Genomic DNA, 18,838 nt, shown 5'->3' with positions numbered 1-18,838 from the left:
CTAGTTACTGTAACCTTCACATGTCGGGGGTGTTATAAATTTTTAATTTACACTTGTTACTCTGCCAACGTTCCCTGAGGAACTCAGGACTTCTCTATAGAGTGCTACAATGACATCAAACCTTCCTTCCTCATCCAGCCGTTTAACACCACCCTTGTCATATCGACTATCCATTTTGCTTATTGGCCTCCGCTCACTTTCTAGAACTTTCTGACCCCAGTGGGCATTGCTCCTACAACAACTCGACTATGTACAATACTTTAAGAGGGGTCTCTCTGTCACTCGCTCCATACAAACGTAGTTCCAATTTCATTTGAATATAAAGCAACCAAAGTCCATGTTTTGCAGACATATTCTAGAAACTAATATGTCTGTGGTTTTCCAGATTTGTGTTAAAATATTTGGTTTCAAAGATACGCGGTCTTAAAAATTCACATACAAATCTTTGAGCCCCTGTTATTTTAAAACTACATACCTATTTTTAGAAAAATCTAAAACACCACAACAGCACAGGCACAGATATTTGTTTCTGATCTGTCTGCAAAATTTCATGGACTTTGGTTGCTTAATATTCAAATGAAATTGGAACTACAATTGTATGGAGTAAGTGACGGAGAGAGCCCTGTTAAGTAAATGATTTTGACTTTGACTTTGACTTTGACAACATATTTTGAGCGCTGTCACCTACCTAATGGTTTGGATTAGTGTTATTCCTTGCACTTACCTCTTGGTAAATGTCAGGAATGGTCTCATTGTCGCCGAGCCACGCGTCAAACAACTCTAGCGCCTGCTCCGTCACATTCTCGTTGCCCCACTCCACGCCCGCGGTCAGCAGCGCGCCACTTAGCCACCTGAACAAAAAACCGGCCAAGTGCGAGTCAGACTCGCGCACTGAGGGTTCCGTACTCGGGTTGACATGTACTTTAATGTATCAAAGCCCTTAAATAAATAAAGAAAAAAAAAAAAAAGAAAACATTTTGCACGATAAATCAAAATCTGTTTTAGAATGTACAGGTAAAGCCCTTTCATATGATACCCCATTTGGTATAGTTATCTTACTTTGAAAATTGAAACATATTTTAATTTTTTTTTTAATTATGTAACCAAAAATTCGCGGTTTTCAGATTTATTCCTGTTCTTGTACTATAAGACCTACCTACCTGCCAAAGTTCATGATTCTAGGTCAACGGGAAGTACCTACTCTATAGGTTTCTTGACAGACACGACAGACAGACAGACAACAAAGTGATCCTATAAGGGTCCCGTTTTTCCTTTTGAGGTACGGAACCCTAAAAACCAAATATTGTGGAGGTTATATTCAAACACTAAATGACCTCACTCAAACTGGGAGCAGGTGTGCTCATTTTTTTTTTTTTTTTTAATTTATTTAATCAAAAAAAAAATAACATTGGATCTATAATATTATCGCTCGCCAAACTGGTGGGCCAGTTTGTTGGCGAGGTGGCGCTCTTATTTTATCGTACATATTATATTAACTAACTTATCCATACACCTTAATCTATACTTATAATAAACTTACTACGAGTAAACATTTATTTAAACCTAACTAATTTATTAAACAGACAAAAACACATTACTGTACAAATCAAAAGAAAACACAAAACACAAATTACTAATTTTATAAAGCATGGACCTACTCCGTTAGGGAGTCCCTAAGTAGGTGTTTCTTTAACCTCTTCAGGACTCCCTCACTGAGCCCATCTCTGTCCTCCTCAGCCCAGCCGATTGCATTATATAATTTGGGTACTATATATGCGCTTATTCTTTTGCCATAGTAGTTGTAAATTTTTGGCATTGAAAATCTCACCTTCCTATTTGTTCTAAGATTATCCCTCATTTTAACCTTTTTTTTATAATTAGTTGAGAAAAAATTATTTTTTACTATTAAATATTCTACTTTTTTGTTGATAGGTAAAATTTGTAAGTCTTTAAAAATACTGTCATATTGTCCTTTGTATTTTTTTTTCTCTTTTTTTCCTAAAATATGTTTTAAAAGTCTAATTTGTATTTTTTTAATTTCTGTGAGATAGGTACTAAATGTTCTGCCATAAATACTCAAGCCATAACTAATTACTGAGTCTGCTAACGCATAGTATACTACTAGTTTTGTATGTTTACTTAAGACTCGGTCTAGGTGATAAAATTTTCCCAATATTGACCTTAGCTTGTTGCACACAGCTCCTATGTGAGATTTCCAATTAAAATTTTGATCTATGATCAAACCTAGGTACTTATAATTATCTACATATTGTAGCTGTGGACATACACACGAGTTTTTAGCACCATGCAAGCAGTCATAACTGTGGCCAACTATACCTATATCTTTATACTGAACCATTTTAGCCCGTCTGTTGTATGGCGAGTATATATGCATGCATTTCGTCTTTTCCATATTAATAATTATACCATTATCATGCGCCCATTTAATCACATTTTCAAAGTCTGACTGACGCGCGCCTCCCTCACGTCCTTTGACGCGTACAGCAGACACATGTCGTCAGCATACATATATACTCGACATTTTTTAATCACATTGACTACACTATTAACGAGCATCAGGTAACCCACTGGCCCGTATAATGAGCCAGTCGGTACTCCCAGGGTTACGTCATCCATCCATACTTCCATACTGATATTATAAATGCGAAAGTGTGTCTGTTTGTCTGTTTTCTAGTTTTTACGGCCCAACAGTTTAACCAATTTTGATGAAATTTGGTACATAATTAGCTTATATCCCGGCGAAGGAAAAAGGCTACTTTTTATCCCGGAAAATCACAGAGTTCCCACGGGATCCTTAAAGGCCCATCCGTTTAACCGATTTATATAAAGTTTAGTAAGTACAGTGATAGCTTGAATCCCGGAAACTGACATAGGCAACTTTTTATCAAAATAATATAAAAATTCCGTTTTTATCCCGGGAACTGTTTGATTTCCCGGGATGAAAACGGGATTTTCAAAAATTCCACGGGGCCGAAGCCGCGGGCATTATTTAGTCATCTAGTAGATAAGGATCTTCTTTCAGACTACTGTTAAGGCCGGGGGTCTGATGGACCGATCATTGTGTTTTGTAACTTGTGTAAGGTTATTTTTAAAAATTGATTTGAGTTGTCAAAAATAATATAAAATTATTAATTTATCTAATGCAGGTAGTTTGATAAAATCGATATTTGGCTCATTCGATGTCATACAATCTGTTGCTAGGAGGCCAACAAGATTGAACTTGCATAAATACGGGTGTTTCGAAGGTTTTAGTTTAGTCTCCTTCTGAGATTCGGAGCGATATCGCATATTTTCGGTATTTGGATTGTGAACTGAATAATTAGATGTTGTGATAGCAATCACGCTCTAATTAAATTATTTATTTTGGCATTAGTTTGTTTAGATTAAAACTCTCGGATAACCTTACACATTAAACTTGTGTTTTTTTGTGTTGGTTTTGGAGAGGACATTCCAATAATTCGATAAAAATATTTAAATAATACCTGCTTTTCTGAGTGACGCCAATACTTGTGAATAGTGCTCCGTGAGAAAACTTCGCTAGCGTGATTCAGAATGTATGGAAAGCCTGTGGACTTTGTGACGGCAGTGGCGGTATACTCACAGCTGGTCCTCATTGAGCGCCGCCTCCTGCAAGTCCTGGCCGGTGTACAGGGGCAGGCGCGGCGGCAGGGTGCTGAGCAGCGCCAGCACGCGCGGGCCCGACGCGGACACTTGCAGCAGTTCCCGCCACCACGACAGGTGGCCCACCACCACGCGCCACACTGCCCAGTGCCGCTCGGTTGTTAGATGTGCACTACGACAGTGGCGGTATACTAACAGCTGGTCCTCATTGAGCGCCGCCTCCTGCAAGTCCTGGCCGGTGTACAGGGGCAGGCGCGGCGGCAGGGTGCTGAGCAGCGCCAGCACGCGCGGGCCCGACGCGGACACTTGCAGCAGTTCCCGCCACCACGACAGGTGGCCCACCACCACGCGCCACACTGCCCAGTGCCGCTCGGTTGTTAGATGTGCACTACGACAGTGGCGGTATACTAACAGCTGGTCCTCATTGAGCGCCGCCTCCTGCAAGTCCTGGCCGGTGTACAGGGGCAGGCGCGGCGGCAGGGTGCTGAGCAGCGCCAGCACGCGCGGGCCCGACGCGGACACTTGCAGCAGTTCCCGCCACCACGACAGGTGGCCCACCACCACGCGCCACACTGCCCAGTGCCGCTCGGTTGTTAGATGTGCACTACGACAGTGGCGGTATACTAACAGCTGGTCCTCATTGAGCGCCGCCTCCTGCAAGTCCTGGCCGGTGTACAGGGGCAGGCGCGGCGGCAGGGTGCTGAGCAGCGCCAGCACGCGCGGGCCCGACGCGGACACTTGCAGCAGTTCCCGCCACCACGACAGGTGGCCCACCACCACGCGCCACACTGCCCAGTGCCGCTCGGTTGTTAGATGTGCTGGGAGAAACAGTTTTTGTTTTTATTACCCATTCTGATAAGACTAACGTAACGAGCGCGATTTTTGTAAAATTCAGATACAGTTTAGCCCTTGATTTAAGGCAATAAGGCCGCCTTGTGCGCAAAGGCAGCCTTATTGCTCAGAGCAATCTCTACCAGGCAACCTTTGCTGAAAGGAGAAGCTAGTGTTGGATAGTACCCAAGTCACAAAGAATAATTATTCGAACAGTTTGCATGTGCGTGGAAAAAATCTGCCAAGTGCAAGTCAGACTCCCGCACTGAGGGTTCCGTACCAAAATGTTGGAAAAAATACCAATTTTTTCCAACATTTTGCACGATAAATCAAAAACTATTACACATACTTATTACACATAAAAATAAATAAAAATCTGATACCCCACTTGGTACAGTTATCTTATTTTGAAAATTGAAACACACTTTAATTTTTTTTTTAATGATGTAACCACAAATTCGCGGTTTTCAGATTTATTCCTGTACTTGAGCTATAAGACCTAGCTACCTACCAAATTTCATGATTCTAGGTCAACGGGAAGAACCCTATAGGATTCTTTAAAGACACGACGGACAGATAGACAACAAAGTGATCCTATAAGGGTTCCGTTTGTCCTTTTGAGGTACGGAACCCTAAAAAGGATCTGAGAGGGAACTCACCAGCGGCCGCTATGGCCCTGCTGGCGGGCAGCCGGCCAGCCCGGCTCAGCACGAAGGCGTCATCCAGCAGCAACGCGCGCTCCGCAGGGGCTCCGCTCTCGTACAGAGCTGCTGCCCTTTGCGCCGCCGCCTCCGCCGACTGAACAGTAATAATCTCTCTTTTTTTTTTCTTTAAATCTGGCTTTACTCTGATTAGCCAATGTCAAGTTTGTGATATTTTCAAGTTATTGAATTTATACAAGTATGGACTCCGTCTGCGCCGGCGCCCGCCGACACACGCGCGGCGCCCCTTTAGAGCGCTTCCCTGTCAGTTCCACCACCAAAAAACACCAACTAACACAAAAACCAGCCACTCTTAACAAAAAACACTCCAAACAAGCACAGCACGCGCGCCAGCAAACGCCATCGCAGACGAAGTCCCAATCTCTCTCTTAAATACATAGTTCAGAATGTACCTACTACTAAATTAAAAGTTTAATGATCACGTACTGATTTATCGGCATGCAGATAGCTGGGCTCTTCTCAGATCTGGGCGCGTTTGGGACCCGCGTAGCGTTAGTTTTAAGTTGACGTAATTAATTAATTTAAATTATTACTAAATTTAATTAATTATTATTAATAAAGGCGTACAATAGTACCTACTTTGAATAGTTCGAAGCTAGTTTTTATTAACCCCCGACCCAAAAAGAGGGGTGTTATAAGTTTGACATGTGTATCTGTGTATCTGTCTGTGGCATCGTAGCTCCTAAACTGATGAACCGATTTTAATTTAATTTTTTTGTTTGAAAGGTGCCTTGATCGAGAGTGTCCTTAGCTATAATCCAAGAAAATCGGTTCAGCCGTTTGAAAACTCTTTTCTAGTTACTGTAACCTTCACTTGTCGGGAGTGTAAATTTAGAGAGAGTAAATTTTTACTTTACACTTGTTATACACATAGATGAACCAAGGTCACTGACATAGCCCAAACTATTAGCAAGCTGAAGTGGCAGTGGGCAGGCCATGCCTGTCGTAGAGGCGATGGCCGTTGGAGCCGGAAAGTCCTTGAGTGGAGACCGCGTTTAGGCAAGCGTAGTGTGGGACGCCCTGCAGCACAATGGACCGATGATATTAAGCGGCTGACGGGAAGTGGCTGGATGAGGAAGGCTGAGGACCGGGTGTGGTGGCGCTCTATAGGGAAGGCCTATGTCCAGCAGTGGACGTCCACAGGCTGATGATACACATAGATACTCACCTCCCCGGCGTTTCTGTCTTGTGGCGCAACTCTGTACAGACCACGGGCTCCAACGTTGTATCTGACCCATTTGTGTTTGCCCAATTCCGGTATGACCACTGAAATAAGAGAAAGTTGAAAAAAATTCAAAAGAAAAATAAAACCGACTTCAAAAACCACAAACACAAAAAAGTAAAAAATATTTTTTGTTTATTTTTTCCATACTAATATTATAAATGCGAAAGTGTCTGTCTGTCTGTCTGTCTGTCTGCTACGCTTTCACGGCTCAACCGCTGAACCGATTTGAATGAAATATGGTACCGACTTAGGTTATTTTCCGGGGAAGGACGTAGGCTACTTTTTATCCCGGAAAAACAAGCAGTTCCCGCGGGATAGCACGCTATCTTTCACGCATTTGACGTTCAATAACCCCGCAACAGAGCTACAGATTGACGGCATTTTTTGCATAGACATAAAACCAACTTTTACTTACTTTCCGTGTCATTCATCCATACAAGGTAAGTGACGTTTTCGGACCACTTCGAAGTTTTCTTCGTCTCGTTCGTATTCACTATGTCATACCTGTGAACAAACGAAACTTATTATTAGTTAACTTTGTATTACTTTGCATGCTCTTAGATCCATCCATCCATCCATCAGCCTGTATGCGTCCACTGCTGGACATAGGCCTTTCCAAGAGCGCGCCACCAAACACGGTCCTCCGCCTTCCTCATCCACCCGCTCCCCGCCACCTTCTTCAGGTCATCGGTCCAGCTCCAGTTCTTAGATAATAATCTATAATTTTTTTAGGGTCCCGTACCACAAAAAGAATAAAGGACCCCTTATAGGATTACTTTGTTGTCTGTCTGTCGTATCTGTCAAGAAATACCCGGCTGAGTTTGTTGTGGGCTCTTCTCAGATTTGGGCGCGTTTGGAACCCTCGTAGCTTTAGTTATATATAAGTTACGTAATTATTTATCACCACAATTATCGTACAAATTTAACAATTTCGACCATCAAAAGGAGTACAATTGTACCTACTTTGAATAAATGATTTAGACTTTTTTGACTTTGAAAACCTATAGGGTACTTCCCGTTGACCTAGAATCTTGAAAGGCAGAAAGGTAAGAGCTTTGATGGGCCAGGAAATATCTTTTGTTGTTAGAGAAAATTAGAAATTTTCTTACCATGTCCCGTTATGTATATTCTCAGTAACATTCTTCCATAACTTCGTAATATTCTCCAGTTCTTCCTCATCACGCTCGAGAGGCCCGACGGAGAATGTGACCGGTATCACCCATTTAGGCGTTGGTGGTGCTTTGGTGGTTTTGACGGTTGGCTTTTTGGTGGTTGTGGTGGGAATAAGAGTGGTTGTGGTGGCGTTTATGTCCTCCTCTATGATTTCTGTGAAGTTTTCTATAAAACAAAAGGATATAATAAATACCTAAACATCTGGTATAAATGTTATTTAAAGGAAATCTTTAAATTTCTTGGTCATGACAGACTAACTAGATAATTTTGTGGTCAGCGGGAAAATTCACTCTAGCGACACATATTCTCTGTATTCGTATTCCTCATTACTGAGGGTCGTGGCCCCTTTCCATTAATCCTATAACGGTAGGAGTTCTCTTGGGATAATCATGCGGTGGGTTCCCAGATCCTTTCGCATACAACTCGACTAAGCGAACGCATTTTCGACTCAGGTTAATTGACAGTTATTATCAGATGTTAGTGATAATAACCGGGACTGACGGCGAGGGCACCGAGGAAACGAAAACCGGTTACCGGACCTTTGGAATCGGTCACCCGTCGAGTTACCGACTTGTGTCAACGTTGCTTAACAATCACAATCGATTTACTGCGCCGGGAGGTCGTCAAAAGTTAAGGTTTGTTTGACTAACCCGGCTCGAAGAATAATTCATCGAGTTCAGAACGCAGTTCCAAAGTGAGGAGGTGGTTCAACATCGGAGGCTCAGGGTCCGGGGGATCGGCAGACATCACGAATCTGAAAATAATTATAATTTCAATTAATCCATACTTCCATACTATCCATCCATAATATTATAAATGCGAAAGTGTGTCTGTCTGTCTGTCTGTCTATCTGCCTGTCTGTCTGTCTGCTACATTTTCACGGCCCATCCACTGAACCGATTGTAATGAAATTTGGTAGACTTGGAATACATCCCGTGGAAGGACATAGGCTTCTTTTTACCCCGGAAAATTTTCCTACAGGAAAAGAGTTCCTACAGGATTAAAAAAAAACCCGAAATCTACGCGGGCGAAGCCGCGGGCATCCTCTAGTTGCTATGGTTATTAATTTCATAATTAATTAAGGTGCATGACACGGTCTTTTTCGCAATTTGTAAACTAATACGACAAAGTAGGCTTATGGCACTTTAATTGCGCCAATGGCAGTATCATCCTCACAGGTTTATATAAAAATAAAAATTTCTACTTGGAAGGGTCCAGTTTGATGATTGATTGTGATCATAATTGACTAGCCGATGCCCGCGACTTCGTCCGCGCGGATGTAAGTTTTTTTAAAACCTCGTGGGAACTCTTTGATTTTACGGAATAAAAAGTAGCCTATGTGCTAATTCAAGATATTAACTACCTCCATTCCAAATTTCAGCCAAATCCGTCCAGTAGTTTTTGCGTGAAGGAGTAACAAACACACACACACACACACACACGCGCACGCACACGCACACGCACAAACGCACGCACGCACACACACACACACACACACACACACACACACCACACACACAAACTTTCGCCCTGATAATATTAGTGTGATAGTTTGAAGTATGATAGTGTGAAGTGTGATAATGACTGAAGTGTGATAGTGTGAAGTGTGAATGACAAATGTAAGGTTACCTCTCCTGCTTCAACACAACATCAGTCCCAGAGATGTTGGCACAGAGTAGCGGGTATCCCGGCCGCTCACACCAGCCGTCCCACGCGTGGGCCGGCGCCTCATCCGTGCCGTCGTGTTGGAGGGCTCGCCAGAGGTCCCTGATGAACAATGATCCATACTAATACTAATACACTAATACTAATAATAATATTATAAACTAGAAGATGCCCACGGCTTCGCCCGCGTATTTAGGTTTTTTAAATCCCGTAGGAACTCTTTGATTTTCCGAGATAAAAAGTAGCCTATGTGCTGATCCAGTATATTATCTATCTCCACTCCAAATTTCAGGCAGATCCATTTAGTAGTTATTGCGTGAAAGAGTAACAAACATACACACACACACACACACACATACAAACTTTCGCCTTTATAATATTAGTGTGATGCGAAAGTGTGTCTGTCAGTCTGCTACGTTTTCACGGCCCAGCAGTGTAACCGATTCTGACGAAAATTGGTGCAGGGTTAGCTTAGGTATATCCCGGGGACGGACATAGGCTATCGCTTAAACAGGTGGGCCTTTAAGAATCCCGCGGGAACTCTTTGATTTTCCGGGATAAAAAGTAGCCTATGTGCGTCCCCGGAATGTAAGCAATGTACAAAATTTCATCCAAATCGGTGAAACTGTTGGGCCTTGAAAAGCTAGCAGGCAGACAGACAGACACACTTTCGCATTTATAATATTAGTATGGATTTGTTTTGCTACCTGGCGTCCGCGCTGGCGGAGCGATGGTCGCGCAACAGCCGTGCGAGCGCCGCGCGCCCCGCCTCCTGCCCCGCCGCTTCTATCGCCATACTCACTATCGCCGCACCCTGTATATTACCAGAAAACCATGTCAATTGCCTCGAACGTCATCCTAAGCCGTGGTCCAAGCCTCACAAGACGCGTCCCGATGTTGCCCCCCGACCTCTCCAACTATTTCTTCGAGCCCTAAGCCTCACCCCAAGCGAAGCTTCGGGCTCGCCATCCCACCCGATAACATTGTAGCGGTCAGTAAGACCTACGCAGCATACTCAATCCGAAAAAAAAAATTGGTTGTCTGTAAAGTCGGTTTACTGACGATAGTTGAACGTGACAACAAAGGCCGATTGTGCTTCTTTGTCGCTCGTTCCGCGCTCTCGCTTGCACTTCAAGCCTTATATGGAACGCCTCAGAGCGAGGTAACGCCGCATGAGTCATGTTTTTTCGTACGTGCAGCCGGCTCTATCGAATTATAAGACGTTGTCACGTCAAAAACAACTGCCTCATTGGCCTAGTGGTTAGAATGTCTGCGGATGACGAGGTCCCAAGATTCGATTCCTACGGCTCGATTGCGGTAGAATAAAATCGACATTGTCAACGATCGCAATCACCTTTGTGTGATTCGTCGAGTAGTTTGAGCTGCGCGTTGATAGATCAGTCAGTCAGTCAGTCATCTTAGTTTAAAGCTACCTTATGTAGGGACAGTTCATCAGCAGCTGACTCGATGTCCGCTCGCTCCAGCCTCGGCGACGCCACCGCTCGGACCGAGGTGCTCGAATCCAGTCTGTATAAGATATTACCTTTTTACAATAGAATAGAATAATTATTATCTAATGGAATAGAATCACCGTTCCATCACAGAACAGCAACAGCAAGAAACCGTGGACGCTGATATTTATAGCCTCGATAGCTCAACGGTAAAAGGAGCGGACTGAAAACCGAAAGGTCGGCGGTTCAAACCCCACCCGTTGCACTATTGTCGTACCCACTTCTGGCACAAGCTTTACGCTTAATTGGAGGGGAAAGGGGAATATTAGTCAGCATAATAAACTGGGCTAATTAAAAAAAAAAATATTATTTTAAAAAAAAATTCTAATGTGGTCGACACGACATCGCACTCGCACGAAATGTTTTTATTCAGCGTCTCTGAAGCGAACCGCTAAGGTTTAAGAACGCCCTAACGGTGTCTGTGTTTCCTGCTTTTAAGATAAATACTTTCAAGTTGTTATCGTTGTTTATTTTAAGGCAATGTTAAGTGTAAATAAAGATATTTTTCATTTTTATTTTTTTTTATTTTTTTCCAGGCAAGAGTGAATAGGCACCTTCGAGGTAACGCGCGTTCCAACTCCTTAAAGACCTCATCGTTTCTTTCTTGTTGTCAAGTTTTTGCAAAAGCTAAAAGTCTTACCTCCCACAGACTCATTTGATGAAGTCTGCCCTCTTGGGGTCTGTCAACGCTGCGCTTTTAAGCGGGAGGTCACCATTTCAGCACCTTGCGACCCCGACCTCTATCCATCCCTGCCCATTGGCACTTCAGCTCCATAACCCATCAATTACTTCGATTCTTCTAGTATTTGGAATGTGTAACTCTTCAACAGTAGAGGATCTCACCTCAGTGCTGGTAACACATGGTCCAGCAGTATAGCATCTTGTTCCCTCTCAGCTGGAGCCCCTCCTAGAGCGGGCGCCCTCTCCCCTAGAACTGACGTGAGGGCCTCCAGTAGCCACTGAGCACTCCACCAGCGAGGAGACACCAGACCTCCAAACCACTAGGATACACAGACAAAATATTATTTTAAATTGAATCATGAATATGTAGGTACTTGAAAAGAGCAACCGCCAAGTTTCTTGCTGGTTCTTCTCGGTAGGAACGGAATTCCGAACCAGTGGTAGATTTTTTTGACGATTCAAAAGCACTTGTAAAAGTTTAATTGAATAAAAACATTTTGATTTTTTTTTTTGAATAAAATACAAAAAGCAAGTTTATCTACGACCTTTTTTTATTCAGATACAAGTTAGCCCTTGACTGCAATCTCACCTGGTGGTAAGTGATGATGCAGTCTAAGATGGAACGGGCTAACCTGGAAGGGGTATGGCAATTTTTATTAAACCCTTTGGTTTTTACACGGTCGGCATCGTGCCGTAACGCTTAATCGCTTGGCGGCACGGCTTTGCCGATTCCGGAAAACCTGTAACAATCTGGTCTGGTGGGTGGCTAGTTACCACACTATCAGCAAAGCCGTGGCAATGGGTTGATCATGATGATGGATATAGAATTATGGGTTCGCCCTTAGATGCCTTAATGTCTCTAGGCACTTGGCGACAGGTTCCTTCTATCCTATTAGATTGCACCACTGGCACAAGAGGCGGAACAGCTCGGAGCCGTGATCAGGGACCAGCGCTTAAGGAGAGGAACGGATCCGGACCGCGCGGCACGCGGGGATCTGCGTATAGTGTTCGTCTGCCCCAGAAAGGGGAGAATGACTAAAGGGACAAGGAGGAGATAAATAATTTGTAGGGAGTCAAGAATGCGCCCCTGGGAAACACGCCCAGAGCAAGTACCGGGGGGCTCTCCCGCGATTCGGCCCATATAACCGAGAGGTTGGTGGGGCCATGGGTGGTTGGAGGGTTGTATCCTATTAGATTCCTATCACTACTCACCTGTTGAGCCAATAATCTGGCGATAACCTTTGTATCACTCAGCATGGAAGGTGACAGGGTTATCAGGCCCCAGCCTTCTGAATACTGGTTGCCGCCTTCCACCACCACGATATCTGCGACCAGACGAAGAAGATGACAAAATATCAAACTACCTACAGAAAAAAACCGGCCAAGTGCGAGTCAGACTCGCGCACCGAGGGTTCCGCACTCGGGTATTTTCGATATATATGGCACGATAAATCAAGAACTATTATGCATAAAAACAAATAAAAATCAGTTTTAGAATGTACAGGTAAAGGTACAGCCCTTCAATGATACCCCACTTGGTATAGTTATCTTACTCTGAAAATATTTCGTCGTGAATACATTTTAATTTTTTTTTGTGATGTAATCACAAATTCACGATTTTCGGATTTATTCCTTTACTTGTGCTATAAGACCTACCTACCTATCTGCCTTTCATGATTGTAGGTCAACGGATACTACCCTACTACTACTATAGACAGACAGACAGACAGACAGACAGGCAACAAAGTGACCCTATAAGGGTTCCGTTTTTCTTATTGAGGTACGGAACCCTAAAAAGAGGACTTACCAAATTTCGGCAGCGGATACGACGTATTCAATTCATAGGCGAACAGCTGGATTGTCTTCTGCACCCATTCTAGCAGCGGTCTACAAAATAATGAGATAAAAAATTTAAAAAACCCCGACACAAAAACCTCTAATAATAATCTTCAAACAGCTGAACAGATTTTCTTGGATTATAGCTAAGAACACTCTCGATCAAGCCACCTTTCAAACAAAAAAAACTAAATCACAATCGGTTCATTCGTTTAGGCGCTACGGTGCCACAGACAGATAAATAAATAAATAAATAAATAAATAAATAAAGGTTTATTTAGCTCATATACAGAATCACACACAAAAACAAAAAAACAAGAATAAAAATAAAGATGCAATTAAACTTGACTTAAAACTAGAAAATACTATTATACTATTGTTGTGTCTGTGAGCTAAAAGGGCTCTGCCTCAGCAAGATGCTGCGGTATTTGACTACTGCAGCGCTGATTTTCAGGCAGAGCCCTGGTGTCACGACCTGACAACGAAACAGCGCATCTGCATATTAGATTAAATAACAGATATAAAAAGCAACCAAAAAAATACACAGATACACACGTTGTAACTGAACTAACGGGGTCCTAAAAAACTCTACCCTATTTTTCCTTCGGATCTTTCTAAAGATTACATTTTAAAACAATTTCTTTAAAGTGGCACGTGTATCGTATAGCGGTAGGACCCCTTGTGATGTTGTGTCCATAATAAACCAAGAACTTTTAGAGCGTCGGAAATAATGAGTTCATCAGACTTAAACGACTTTACAGAGTTCAAGTATTGAAAATGTGTGATTGCGTATAATGTCTCTCAAGCGTTCGGTCCGGCAAGACTATTGCCAGTGCTAACTGAGTTCGAGTATTGAAGGTGTGTTGTTTGTGTATGAATATTTATTTATCATTTGGTCTGATAAGACAAATGCTAGTTCAAGAATCAAAAGGTGTGTTCCCGCTTAGGAACGCATTAAAATATGAAAGGATCATGAGACTGCTCTTACAAGACAACACTTCATATAGAGCCCTACTTATTAGACGTGTGTGTGTGAGTGTGCTTCTTCCTTAGGAAAGGAAGAAGTTGTGTGCGGCATCATTCACTGTAGTTGGCGTAAAAAGGGTTTAGAGTGAATGATGGTACGTAGCTCCACCACGCCACGTACGGTGAGCTTCTGCCTTCCCTTGGTATCCCATCGTCATACTGGGACCCTCGATAAATCAAGAGATCAATATGGCACATAAAATACCAATGAACAGTAGCTCCCCCCCCCACACACGTCATCATCCAAATAAACAGCGCAGCGTATGCAAGCATACTTTAGGAAGTGGTGCGTGCCACTTATGATCCCACGTTGCAGCCGAAGCTGAAATAGCATTTTTATAGTGGTGCTCTCCCACTACAGACCTGTAATAGGTTTCAAGGACGGGTCAGACTCACTGCGGGAATATCCACAGGCCTTAACCCAACCTTCAGTATATATGCATTAGCGTAATTTTGTGTGGGTATGTTATTAATATTGGGTAACCACCACAAGGCGGTTAAGTATTCCAACAAATGTCAGAATACAAACAGAACAGCAGCATTACCTGCCCTCTGTGGTCAGTCTGTTATTAAAGCACATTAGAATCATCTCAGCAAAGGATTCACAAAGCGCCTAAGACACTAGGGCTCTCCTCAGTTAGGATTGACAAAGCATCAAAGGCACCAGGGTTCTCCCTCGCATAAGTTTCTTCCAACGCGCTCTGTCATATGTCAGATAGTTAGTTAATATCACCGAAAGCCATCTCAAGCAAAGATCACCGAACATCCGGAGGACACGCGGTTCTCCCCGCCTGAGCAGCCACGTCGTCAACAGTTCAAACATAAATCGCTTTTAGATCTTAGGAGGTATCGCCCCTATATAACAAATATATCTGTGTAATTAAAGTGGTCCCTTCTATTCGAGTGTTTGCTTAGAATGTTTCTCTCCAAACACCAACTTGGTCCGAGTCTCAACTCAGTATTCTTTAATATAAACTTTATGTATCGCCCCAGTACAGAATTTAAACAAATTAATTATCTCCGCGCATTACGACGTCCGCGCAGGCACCGCCCGCCGACGCAAATGCACGCGGTCCCGCTCTGATTTCGACTCTGCTCCGAGCGTTACGACGCCCGCGCACACATCGCTCGCCAACGCAATTCGGCCGCGGTCGATCGCGTCTCTGCATCACCGACATGCGAAACGGTGTTTGCCTATTTTCGAAAATTCAAAAATTAATTTTATGTTCGTATGTGTAAGTACATCTCTACAAGTATTCACTAACCTGATTTTGATAAAATTGAAGTAAAAATTTTAATACGTTTTTTTTTTTTTTTTTTTTAAATATTATTTTGTAACACTTTGGTGTAAAATGTAGGGTCGTTACAACGTCAACTTATAACACCCCTCTTTTTGGGGCAGGGGTTAAAAAATGACATCATTTTAACCATCGTCAGCCCTGCACTAGCACGAATCTCCTATCAGATGGAGCAGGGTTAGGCCCGGATCCAGCCCTCAAAAAGGTTGTGGTCACAGCCGCCCGAAAATCGGCCAAGTGCTAGTCGGAGTATGAACTCGCTCATGACTAACTAACATGACAAAACCGCCCAGAACAGTTTTACTATTATATCATGTTGATGACAATTTTATCAGTTCTTTAGTCTGTGTAAACTAGTACATTAATCTATGTTTCTGCGTAAGTCTATGACTTGTGTGTGTGCTGTCATGGCGTCTTGGTCCGATTGTGTAATATGTAACTCTAAAGATATTAAATACAAATAGTTATGATCTCAAGTTGTTATTATTTATTACGGTCTACAACATTCCTTTGGAGCAGCAAGAATATATCATTACTTCTCTAGTTCCATGAACTTTGGTTCATTAGTATGTTCGGTTCATTGCTTTACAACTCGAGGTAGCACTTGCCTTGACCTGAGGCAAAGTAAAAAATACTCAACGGTGCAAGCTTGGGCCAAGCCAGCTGTGTGAGCATTTGCCTCAGATTGAGGCAACACTTGCCTCGACTGAAGACAAGGTAAATTAATACGTAGGTACATGTAGATAGACTCACCCAGACTCATCCAAAATGACTTGCTGGTCGCTATACAGGCTGATTTCAGGCGGGGGTGGCGTAAGCTCGTCCGGTGCCTCGGTGACGTCAGAGGTGTTGGTGGGGAGGGGAGGTGCGGCCCTCCTCTGCAGTCTGCACACCGCTAGAGCCATCATGTGGGGAGCCATTGGCGGGGATACCGCGAATTCGTCTTGAAGCTGGAACAACACAATATTCAAGGAACCAAAAGCTTAATAATTTACTATAATCCGCCAAACCAAACATGCAGCATGCGACATGCACCGCCCGCCCTCCCACTGATAAACATGCAGGAAAAGCCAGCCACCGAGCAAGCTATACGCACCACCACCACGCAGCACCACACAAATCCCAACACCACTCGACGCACGTTTCGCCCCGACACCGGAGCATCCTCAGGAGACGTAGACCTTACAATGCCTAATTGTAAAGTCTTTGCAATTCGTGCGTCGAGTGTTGGTATTTGTGTGGTGCTGCGCGGTGGTTGTGCGTGTGGCTTGCTTGAAACTAGCAGGTATTAGTGTATTATCTATTAGCTAATGCCTGCGACTTCATTCGCGTGGATAGCCATAGGTTTTTAAAAAATCCAGTGGGAACTCTGATTTTTCGCGATAAAAAGTAGCCTAGTTGCTAATCCAGAGTATACTCTAACTCCATTCCAAATTACAACCAAACCCATCAAGTAGTTTTTGCGTGAAGGAGTAACAAACATACACACATACACACATGCTGTTTGTATGTGTACATACAGACATACACACAAACTTTCGCCTTGGACTTTGTCTGTGTCGGTGTTGCTGACGGGCGTGCTCTGCCTTTTTGGAGTGTTTTTTTGTTAAAACTGACTGGAAAGCGCTCTAAGGGGGTGCCGTGCGTATGTCGGCGAGCGCCGGCACAGACGGGGTCCATACTTGTATAGTTTGTCTAACTTGTTATAAATAACTACAAACTTGACATTGGCTAATCTTTGTAAAGCCAGACGAGAGAGAAAAAAAAAACTTTCGCCTTTATAATATTAGTGTGAAGTATGACGTTACTTACCAGCCTATGTCCCAAATAGAAGCCGGCCTCCTCGGTGGCCACTATGGGCATGTTGGTAAGAGAAACGTGGAATCTATCTCTCACAATCGTCAGCTTGAAGGTGGCTCGCAGATGCGGTTCGTCCAAGCATGGGAAGGCCGATCTTGCGTGCGTGAGCCAGAATCGCGAAACCGCGCACCGACTGTAAAATAAATATTTACAGAGTATAATATTAAGTATTTTACATTACAACTGCCATTATATTATAATGGAGCTTTATGGCACAAAAAAAAATCCTACATACCTAGTCCTACATTCGGATTAAACAGTCTTACTTGACTAACTTAAGAATGTTAAATATGCACGTGGAAGAAAAAAGAGGAGAGGATGACCAAAGAAAAGGATGGGTTGCGTGAAAGAGGTTATGCGTATAAAAGTGGTGGATGATAAGTTGATGGATGACAGAATAGAGTGGAAGAGGAAGACATGTTGTGCCGACCCCACGTAGCATAGCATAAGATCAACCCTCCAACCACCCATGGCCCCACCAACCTCTCGGTTATATGGGCCGAAACGCGGGAGGGCGCCCGTTCGGTACTTCTTTCCCGGGGCGCCTTCTTGACTCCCTACAAATTATTTCTCTGTCATATCCTTGTCCCTATCGCGGTCACTCTCCCCTTTCTGGGGCAGACGGCACAACACAGCGGATTCCCGTCGCCGATCGTGGTGTCTCCTGTTTCCCACTTCCGCTAGAGTACTCGCGCGTTCGTCCTCCGTGCTGATAGCATAAGATCAGGAAGAAGAAGTCTTACTTGACTGCATTCACACTAAAATAGTGGATTGTAATGCGCCGTGATGATATCATGATATAGATGGAGCCGCCGACCCACAAGGCACCTATTCGTTCTTTTTTTGAAGGTATTGATATTGTAGGTAGTGGGGAAAACGGAAGCCGGAAGTGCATTCCATATTCTAGCAGTGCGTATAAAGCGAATCGTTTCATGTGAGTCCGTGGAATTTTGATTATATCGTGGTAACAGACCTTTGCGATGCCACGCGGTCCAATAGTAATGTGACAAGGGGGAACTATGGCAAATATTTTCTGTAACTTTTACTAAAAATACTAACAAGTCCGGGACCTAAATAAGCAAAAGTGAAACAGACATACATGGCGATGGCAGCACATATTTTTTAATAATAATAATAATAATAAATAGGCTTTATTGCTTACTTATTGCTAGTGACAAACATACATATGTTATAAGTAAATTAAATCTATAAAAAAAAAAAAACTAACAATAGCAATAGGCCGCAAACTCAGCATGGCCGAGCATTGATGACAATGCTCAGCGCTGGTTTTCAGTTTGCTCCAAAAAATATTGATTAATAAAATAAAAACGCACCGCGCCCGTTACGTTCCCTGCTTATTGATCAATA

General features: G+C 43.2%; 1 protein-coding gene across 1 annotated transcript in view; it reads right to left on the bottom strand.

Moving 5' to 3' along the window:
- The window catches only part of LOC123879629, a 35,162-nt gene that overhangs the window by 4,631 nt on the left and 11,693 nt on the right, over positions 1–18,838 (bottom strand). Inside the window, exons 9-23 of the mRNA XM_045927428.1 lie at positions 17,423–17,603; positions 16,364–16,560; positions 13,258–13,337; positions 12,663–12,775; positions 11,613–11,770; positions 10,692–10,785; positions 9,966–10,072; positions 9,223–9,360; positions 8,244–8,347; positions 7,530–7,758; positions 6,836–6,924; positions 6,364–6,461; positions 5,133–5,271; positions 4,271–4,460; positions 725–851 (exon numbers count right to left, since the gene is read on the bottom strand). Of these exons, the coding sequence (XP_045783384.1) occupies positions 725–851; positions 4,271–4,460; positions 5,133–5,271; positions 6,364–6,461; positions 6,836–6,924; positions 7,530–7,758; positions 8,244–8,347; positions 9,223–9,360; positions 9,966–10,072; positions 10,692–10,785; positions 11,613–11,770; positions 12,663–12,775; positions 13,258–13,337; positions 16,364–16,560; positions 17,423–17,603 (2,044 nt within the window). The remainder of the gene's footprint in view (positions 1–724; positions 852–4,270; positions 4,461–5,132; positions 5,272–6,363; positions 6,462–6,835; positions 6,925–7,529; positions 7,759–8,243; positions 8,348–9,222; positions 9,361–9,965; positions 10,073–10,691; positions 10,786–11,612; positions 11,771–12,662; positions 12,776–13,257; positions 13,338–16,363; positions 16,561–17,422; positions 17,604–18,838) is intronic.

Source organism: Maniola jurtina, chromosome 28, assembly GCF_905333055.1.
Source record: "Maniola jurtina chromosome 28, ilManJurt1.1, whole genome shotgun sequence".
NCBI classification, from domain to species: Eukaryota; Metazoa; Arthropoda; class Insecta; order Lepidoptera; family Nymphalidae; genus Maniola; species Maniola jurtina.
This window is presented reverse-complemented; position numbering and strand designations above follow the sequence as displayed.